The sequence below is a fragment of the Grammomys surdaster genome, unplaced genomic scaffold (genome assembly GCF_004785775.1).
Source record: "Grammomys surdaster isolate TR1022 unplaced genomic scaffold, NIH_TR_1.0 1149, whole genome shotgun sequence".
Lineage (NCBI taxonomy): Eukaryota > Metazoa > Chordata > Mammalia > Rodentia > Muridae > Grammomys > Grammomys surdaster.
In genome coordinates this window covers 879,000-888,304 of record NW_021605568.1, presented here as the reverse complement: position 1 = coordinate 888,304, position 9,305 = coordinate 879,000, and the positions used below count along the sequence as shown (strand labels likewise).

Here is a 9,305-nt window from a genome sequence, read left to right as displayed (position 1 = left end):
GGGCAAGCAGCCAATGTGTGTTTTTCTGTGGAGTGGACAGGCTGGCACTGGTTGACAGCTGGAGCTGGGGATCAGGGTTGTGCCTGGCAAAAGGCCCTGGGTTTCCTCTGTTAGCCACCGAAGAGACCAGACACAGCTGGGGATAAGTCCAAGTTCTCAGCTGTTGGCCCATGGCACTCTGGCTAGTGAGGGGCTCTGGTTGGCTGGCCTGGGAAGGGAGCCAAGACAGAAAGGCTGGTTGAGTTTAACCAGCCACAATAATGTGCCTACAGGAGTGGTTCTTGCCTTGGTGCTTTTACTCCTTGAAGGTATTGGGTAGAAACATACATCTGCTGGGAGCTTTGAGTATATGAATGAGGTTCAGAGTTGAGACCCAGCTATCTTGATAGGACTTTAAATGTGGTACTGGGGACCTTATCCCAGGCCTTGAACAGTGCTCTCCCACTGAGCTATACCTTGCTAGCTCCAAGATAAATGTCACGAAGAGCTATCTGAACACAAATAACAAGAGGGAAAGGGAATTACTCAACTTTATATTTTTTGATTTTTCAAGAAACATTTGGCCCTTGGTGGTGGCCAATCTGGTTGCAGAGAACAGCACTTACTGGCTTTCCTGGAACTAGGTGTTTAGACTAGGCTGGCCTTGAACTCACAGAAATCTGAGAGCTGGGATTAAAGACAAGGGACCACCACTACCCTGCCTGATTGATTGATTGATTGATTGATTGATTGATTGATTTTTTAAAGTTATGTGTTTTGACAGAGTTTTTTTCTGTAGCCCTGGCTGTCCTGGAACTCACGCTGTAGACCAGGCTGGCCTCGAACTCAGAAATCTGCCTGTCTCTGCCTCCCAAGTGCTGGGATTAAAGGCATGCGCCACCACTGCCCGGCAACAGTGCTATTTTCTTGCTCAGCTAATGTTTGTTTATTGAACATTTCTGAGGTGATAAGATTCTGTTGTCTCCTACTTTTTTATTCTATGTTGTCTTTTTAGTTCATCATTTTCACTAACCAGCCAAGTACTGGAAAGTGGGAATAATCTCACTGGGTGTGGATAGCAGCAGGTCCTTCCCCCCCAACCCTGTTTTTCTCTCCTCCCCTTCTGTGTCTTTATGCCTGGAGAGGAGGGTTGAACAGGCTGCTGTGACAAGCCTGCATGGGTGTTCTTAGCCCAGGAATGTGTTCTTTTATATGGTGGCTCTTCTCATCCTCCACTGTCATTGGTCATACCCAAGACAGGAAAAGAAGTGGAATTTCTTGTGATCTCTGTGAGTTCAAGGCCAGCCTAGTCTAAACACCTAGTTCCAGGAAAGCCAGTAAGTGCTGTTCTCTGCAACCAGATTGGCCACCACCAAGGGCCAAATGTTTCTTGAAAAACCAAAAAATATAAAGTTGAGTAATTCCCTTTCCAACTAAGAAGAAACTAATCCAAACATGTTTCTTCATAGCATTTTTAAATATAAAATCCATTTTTTTAAATATAAAAACAACAGTAGATTTTGAAAGTTCCAGTAACAGAAGTAGTAACATGGTCTTCCTACCTACTACATACACTGATGGCTGTGTCTTTGCACACAGTAATGTGTTACTCTACACTGATAGCTGCTGTGTATTTTTGCAAGGATCATGTACCATTCTTACAATAGGCCTTTTCCTAAAACTCCTGAGCATAGCTTAAGTCTTTGCTTAAACCACTCCATGGTCTCAAAAGAAACAGCTTGAACTTTTGGCCTAAGCTCAACCTTTGAAGACATCAGAAACAAGACCTTAGGTGAAATCACACCAAATGCTACAAAGTAAACTACAGGATCTAGAGATACCATGGGGCTGTATCTTATTTAGGATACCAGACAGATACCCAAGAGGTAGTACACATAAAACAGACCTCTGCTGCATGTTCCCTGTTTACATGCATGCAGTGCATTGGAACTGGTTTTCTTCCATGGGGCAACAAGGCCTGCAAAAGTGTTTGGGGAGGAATTGTTATCAGGACATTTTATCCTGGACAAATGGTAAAAACAAGCCCTCCTAATCACAGCAATAACCTAATCTATACTTCTCTACCTCCCCTGCCCCATCTAAATTATGGTTATCATATCAACTGTTTCATTAGGTTTCTTTGAAGGATCTAGACTTTTAAAGAATGCCATTATTATTACCCATAAAGAAACTGCTGACAAGAACTGCGAGATGGCTCAATGCCAAAGAACACATACTGCTCTTACAGAAGACTTGGATTTGGTTCCCAGCACCCACATGGCAGCTCACAATAACTCCAGTCCAGGGTTTCCAGCACCCTCTTCTGACCACCTCAGGCACTGGAGATACATGCAGTTATATAGATATACATTCAAGCAAAACATATACATAAACAAAACAAAACCTGATAAACATTTCTTAATACCAAAACAACACTTACTTGAAAACTTCCCCAAACCACAAGAAGGTGCATGAACCATAGAAGGTCAGCTTGATGCAGTTTCTCAATGTTTTATTTACAATGTCCCTCCAATGATATCTCCCATGGTGACTTTCCACACAGCCAGGAGCCAGGCATACTGCTTAGAACAAAGCTGGTATTGAGTTGCATTTTTCACTTTGTGGAGCTGAGCACTGAACAGAGGTTCTCATGTGCAAAGCATTTGCAGTAATACATGATACATTTAGATATATTGCTTATATAACAAATACCATACACATAAACATTTTTTTAAAAAGCGGTTTTTGAGAGACAGGAGAGATGCCTCAGCAGTTAGGAGCACTGGCTGCTTTTCCAGAGGACCCAAGTTCAATTCCCAGCACCTTCATGGCAGCTCACAACTATCTGAAACTCCAGTTAAAGTGATCTGACATCCTCACACAGACACATGTGCAAGCAAAACACTAATACACATAAAATAAAAATAAATCTTAAAAAAAAGTTTTTGAGACCAAAGTAACCCTGGCTATCTACAAATTTACCATGTAAACTCACAAATATCTGCTTTCCTGTTAGTGCTGGGATTAAAGGCACGTGCAACCAAGCCCAACTATTTATTTTGAGACAAGGTTTTATATACAGTGTTCTTCCAGACTGTCCTCTGAGTGCTGAGATTACAGGTGCAAGCCAACCATGGCCGGATTTTGTCTATTTAAAAATGCATCTTTATTTTGCAGTGTTGGAGAGTTCACACAAGGCCTTCTGTTCATACTGGGATAAAATGTTTTCCCACCAAGCTATATCCTCAACCCTTACAAATACTATTGTTATGTAATGATTAATAAGAAAATAATATTTACTATTTACTTTGTGAAACCGGCCCCAATTCTTTTCCCCCTCCTTGAGACAGGGACTCACTAGAGTGGCTTAGAATTCAAATAGCATAATCTGACCTCAAACTCGAGGCCATTCTACCTCAGGCTCCTGTATTATGGGGTTACTGAAGTCAGCTAACACATGGCCTGCCTTATTTGTTTTAACGTTATGTCACATAACGTTTGTCAGCAGATACTTTCTCCTTTCAACACGGGTTTACCATTCTCGTTTTGGAGCCGAAGCCCAAAGGAATACCTAAATGGATATGACTAGCATTTCAGTGGCGAGGCGCAAGACGGTCGCCTTTGCTCCTACTGGCAAATGTCTCGCACGGAGACAGCTGGCGACCGCCACGCGTCGGCTGGGACCTCGGGGTTGCTCGCAGCTCCACCGCTTCGAATTCCACCTTTCCATCTTCTCCCCTTGGCCTATCGGCGCAGGTTTTTGTTAACAGGAGGCGGAGAGTAAGGCGGGGTCATCGGGGGTTGGCAGTATCTCCAACCACTGTCGCGAAGAGATGTGGAAATAGACAGGTAGATAAACCAATAGACGTGAAGTCCGAGGTTTGCACAAGCCAATGAGATAAGGAGGAGGGGCTGAGGCGTGTGTAGAAGGACCCCTAGGGATTGTTGTGGCGTCAGACGCGCAGAGTAGCGGTCTGTGTCCACTGCTCGGGTGTTCTCTGCGGCCATGAGCTACACAGGTAGGCCCAAAAGGGTGAAGGGCGCGCTCCGGGCTGGGGCTATAGGACGGGCTGAGGCATGCCAGGATCGCCCATGCCTCCCGTGGTGTCCTGGTCATTGCCCTCTGTGGTCACAAAATGGCGTCTTAGGCTCTTCCCTTCGGGGTCGCATCCCTCAAGCTTCGACTCTCAGTGACCTCAGCCGGGCATCTTGGACTGTCCTGGCTGCTCGAGGCCTTGCTTGTGTCTTCTGTGACCGTAGGTCTCGGGCCTCAACGTTAGGTCCAGGCTTCCACCACCTCAGTCCGTCCCTGGCTAGTGCCCCACGGACATCCACGTCCAAGACCTCGTTTCTCAGGCCTGAGCATCCGAGATCAGTTCGTTGGGGCGGCTGCTGTCGCCATGCCTCCCCTGAGCAGTTTTGGTGCAAAACGTCGCAGATCCTTACTCATGGCACTCCCCCATCTTCATCTGGTCTAAAGCTGGGAAAAGCGCCAGCCTACCCTACCTCACTCCCCAGGGGGCGGTGGGAACCAGTAAGTATATATGAAGGCTCTGAACCGTTGCAGGGAGCTTTAGAGACCGAGCTAGAACCTTGGTGAAGAATGACTACTTTCCACTAATTCACTCAGCTTGCTGAATTCAATCAGGTGCTGAATAGGCACTATGAATGCTGACAAGAATTTCTTAAACAGCTTATAGGCGAGGACAGACCTTAGTAGTAAATGAATGTATATTGTATTTTGGGCCCTGGGTATCCTGAAGGGATTCAGCCATTACATGGAGAGCTTTGACATCTCTGGGAAGGGTGAGGTTTAAGAAGACATGTAAGCAAAATAGGAGAGAGTAAAGATAGCTGTTGCTGTAAAACCTCCCGGGCTGGAACCGCCCACCTACTTAGATCAGTGGTATTTGAGTAAAGACGAAGGTGGGTGAGGAGCGTGGTGAGGGGTGTGGAATATGCTTGAGTGACTGGAAAATCATTCCTGAGTGAGTTGCCAAGGCTGCCTGGGTTTGCCTTGGCAGTGACCAATGAAACTTATCAGTCAGCGCCATAGACAGTGCCTCCCACTTTACTGGAGGTATTTCAGGCTTGAATTTAAGTGGTTGCTGGGTAACCCACATTCTGTTTGGAATGTTTAAGGCTTTCAATGGAACCTGAGCCTTATGCCAGTCCTCCTAAGCCCCTGGGTCAAATGCTTGTCAAGAACCTTGGGATTTCTACAACCATCCCCCAGGCCAGTGGTTCTCAATCAGGGTGATTTTGCCTGCCTCACACCTCCCAAGGGTACATTTGACAATATCTGGAGTCCTGTTTTGTGTTATATATAATGTGTGTATGGGTGGGAGGGGGAGTGGGGAGTGAGAGGAACTGATAATGCATTGCTACTGACATCTAGTGGATAAAGAGTAGGGCTGCAACTCTGCAGCTTGAAGTGGCTTCCACCACAACACATTTTACTTTATTTAACATGTATCCCTATGCATCTACATGTACGTGTTTGTGTGAGTGTGTCAGCCATGTATGAAGGTGCTCCTGGGGGACCAGAAGAAAACATGGGTCCCTTGGAACTGGAGTTAACAAAGATGGTTGTGAGCGAGCTGCCTGTTCTGTGATCTGACTCTAGTCCTTAGGATTGAGCAGCATCTGTCCAACCCTTCAGCATTTGGTTTTTAATGAATTAGCTTATTGAATTTTGTTCATATGAATGTTTTGCCTGAATGTGTTTGTCTGTGTACTGCCATGTGAGTGCCTATAACTCCATAAAACTAGAGTTAGAGATGATTGTGAGCCATCACCATGGGTTCTGGGATTGAATCCTGGTCCTCTAGAAGAGCCGTACTCTTCAACCACGGAACCATCACTCTCCAGTTTCCCCCCCCCCGCCCCTGCCTCATTGTTTGCTATAGATAACTATTAAATCATTAGTACTTGAAATTTAAGTATCTTGGGAAGGTCCTGGACTCCCAGGGGTGGGAAAAATCTAATTGAACATAACCTCTTTAGGGAGGATAGCAAAGTCCAGTCTCTGTATTTGTTTTCTCCTTCCCCAAGACCAAAGGCTCTATTTCTTCCATTGGATAGTAAAGCTGAAGTTGAGCCCACAGCTTTCTTTCTCTGAACCCTGGTAGCTGGATGTACTTGGAATTTTTTCCTGAAGAAGTATGGTCTCTTCACCTGGGGTCTGGGTGGTACCCTGTAACTAAATACACTAGGGTCTAGAGAACAGCTTAGTGATGCAGAGTTGGCCTAACTTGCCAGGGTCCCTAAGATCAGCTCAAGGACCACAAAGCAAAAATTGTATTAATTTTGCACCACATTCATAAACAGTATTCATTCTTCCAGGTCCCTTTGGCCTCAGTGTAAAATTGTTACCATTTGCAGAGGGTACTTGTTCTGCTCATGAAGTGTTAAGGTTGGAAGCCTTGAGCTATCCAACCTCATCCCCGGTTCTGAGAGTCCTTGATCGCAGAGTGTTTTTGGACTTAAAAAGTATTGACTTTTGGGGCTGGAGAGATGGCTCAGTGGATAAGAGCACTGGCTGTTCTTCCAGAGGTCCTGAGTTCAATTCCCAGCAACCACATGGTGCCTCACAACCATCTGTAGTGGGATCTGATACCCTTTTCTGGTGTGTCTGAAGTCAGCTACAGTGTACTCATATGAATAAAATAATTTAAAAATTGTAAAGAAAAGTATTGACTTTTAAAGAACTTTGGACAGGGAACAGGGTCTTGCCATACTGGTCTTGATGAAGATAAAATAAGATATACAGCTAAAGTACCCAGCAGGGAAACATGTATTCAGTGTTCAGTGTTGACTGTTGTTGCTACAGTTTTGTGTGTGTGTGTGTTGAGGGAGAGGGTTCTCGCTCTGTTCAGTGCCTCGAACCCATGGCAATATTTCTGCCTCAGACTAGTGAGTGCTAGAATATTGGCAGTAAACATTCCACTGAAGAGCTGTATGGGAATCGGTAGTCACATGGATGGTTTTGATATATGTTTCTCTTGTAACTGTTATTTTTGTTGGAAATGCTGTCATTAGTTTTTGAGTCAAGGGGTTCAATGTTTTCTGACCTCCACAAGTACCAGCACACTTGTGGTGTGCAGGCCAAACACTCAAAATAAAATAAATAAATTTTAAGAATCAAAGCGTTTTGGTTTTTAAGTAAAGTTTTAAAGTTTGGGTTAGGGGCTGGGAAGATGGCTCAGCAAGTAAGAGCACTGGCTGTTCTTCCAGAGGACCCAGGTTCAATTCCAGGTACCCACATGGCAGTTCATAACAGTCTGTAACTCCTGTTCCAAGGGACATATACCCTCATACAGAAATACACCAGCATACGCTAAGATAAAAATAAATAAATATTTTTTTTAAAGAGAGAATTTAGGTACACACCCCTTATTTTTTTAAAAAAAAAAAAGAGAGAGAGAGAGAATTTGGGTACATGCCTTTAATTCCATCACTCAGAATGCAAAACCAGTTAGATCTGAGTTTGAGGCCAGCTTGATCTACATGGCCAGGCCCAGGACTGCCAGGGCTACACAGAGAATCTTGAAAAAAAAAAAGAAAAAAAAAAGATTTTCGGTTAGAGCCAGGTGTGGTGATACATGCTTTTAACCCAGGCACTCGGGTGGCAGAGGCAAGTTCCAGGGCAGCCAGGGCTACTCAAGAGAAATCCTGTCTTGAAAAGCAAACAAAAACCTAAAATTTTTAGGGTAAAGATGCTCACACTATGTATAGTATACTTATTTCCATATAACAATGTGAGACATAGGTAATTATGTTTTAGCAATGAGGTCTAAGGATAAAACTTGAAGATAGAAGGCTTACCCAGAAGTACACACTTCTTCATATGAGGATACTAAAATTATAAGTCAGGTGGCTGATGCTTATAATCTCTAGCACCTGGGACACTGAAACAGGACAGATACTGTGACTTTGAGACCAGCCTGGGTCGGGTCTCAAATTGAGACCCTCTCTCAATATTAACATAATTTCAAAACTAACACAACCCAATGTTTGTTTGAAATAGAAGTAGCTTTTCACCCTTCCTCCCCCTTTAAAAAAAAAATTTCAAGACCAAGGTTTCTCTGTATAGCCCTGGCTGTCCTAGAACTTGCTCTGTAGATCAGGGTAGCCTCTAACTCACATCCATTTGTCTCTGTCTCCCAAGGTGTACCACCACTGCCTGGTCAGAAGTGGCTTTTCTTATAATGATTTGATTCTTTATGTAATTGAATGATAATTTGGATATTCATGCACCAAAATAGACTAGTAGCTTAAATGATTATACATTTTTACATAATCCTTGTAACAAGTCAAGCATGACCTGTCTTTGTACTGGTTAATGTGTTCAGAGGTCTAATTAAAGTATGGAATCTACACGGTTTAGAGGTTTCTGAACTGAAGAGGGACCATCTTAGTCGCTCACTTTTTATGGCTGGTTTGGGGAAATTAACCACCTTGTGCATGTGTTTAGGTTTTGTCCAAGGATCTGAAACTACTTTGCAGTCTACATACTGTGACACCAGTGCCCAGCCCACCTGTGACTATGGTAAGTGTGGCTCCTTGTGGCAACCAGAGTGTTCTGCCTTGTTTCTACTTGGTTGCTTTTGGCTTTCCTGTCACCCTATCTTGCCTAATTAAACCCAGACTGATATATGGTATTGTGGCCTGTTTGTCTTGCACTTCTTTGTGTTACTGAGCAAGCTATAAAATGTTCCAACCTTTGACCTTTTCACATTTTATGGGAATAGCGTGATTCTTGACCAAAGATACAGTTTCAGTAAATTTCTCCTGAGCATCTGGGAAAGAAGTGGATGTCTGCCAGTCATGTCCAACCTTTTCACATTGGAACAGATGACATTGTAGTTGTCAAAATTTTCTTTAGAGAGCAATACAATTGAATGTAACTGGAAAAGATTGAGCCAGGTGAGACCAAACTATTAATTCAGCACCCCCAGGGTCTTGGTAAGTAGCCTGCAGCAGAAGAGCCTGAAGGGTCACACTCTCTAGCTGGATTTTAGAGATTGCAGCTAGGCTATCTCAAGCCAATGAACACACATTGAAGGAAATTTCCAGTTGATAAAATCAATTGTAAGAAACAGAAGTCAACACCTGATGAGAGAGATCCACAAGGGCCGCCAGTCTGTTTTCAGTGCTACTCAATCTGAGGAAGCTGATCTCAGTATTCTTGCCCCAGTTGGTCCTCTTTGTTCACCACTTGGGTCCTACAGAGACAACTCACTGGTCTGTTTCCTTCCCTCCCTCTCCCCTTTCTTTCCATGTATGTAGTATGTATGTATGTATGTATGTATGTTTGTTTGTTT

General features: G+C 43.9%; 1 protein-coding gene across 3 annotated transcripts in view; it reads left to right on the top strand.

Annotated features, from left to right (window-relative positions):
• Positions 1-3,890: 3,890 nt before the first annotated feature.
• Positions 3,891-9,305, top strand: part of Akap8l (A-kinase anchoring protein 8 like) — a 33,079-nt gene continuing 27,664 nt past the window's right edge. For all 3 annotated transcript variants that reach the window (XM_028783508.1, XM_028783507.1, XM_028783506.1), the window contains exons 1-2: positions 3,891-3,998; positions 8,456-8,530. In XM_028783508.1, the coding sequence (XP_028639341.1) occupies positions 3,986-3,998; positions 8,456-8,530 (88 nt within the window). In that variant the 5' untranslated portion in view covers positions 3,891-3,985. The remainder of the gene's footprint in view (positions 3,999-8,455; positions 8,531-9,305) is intronic.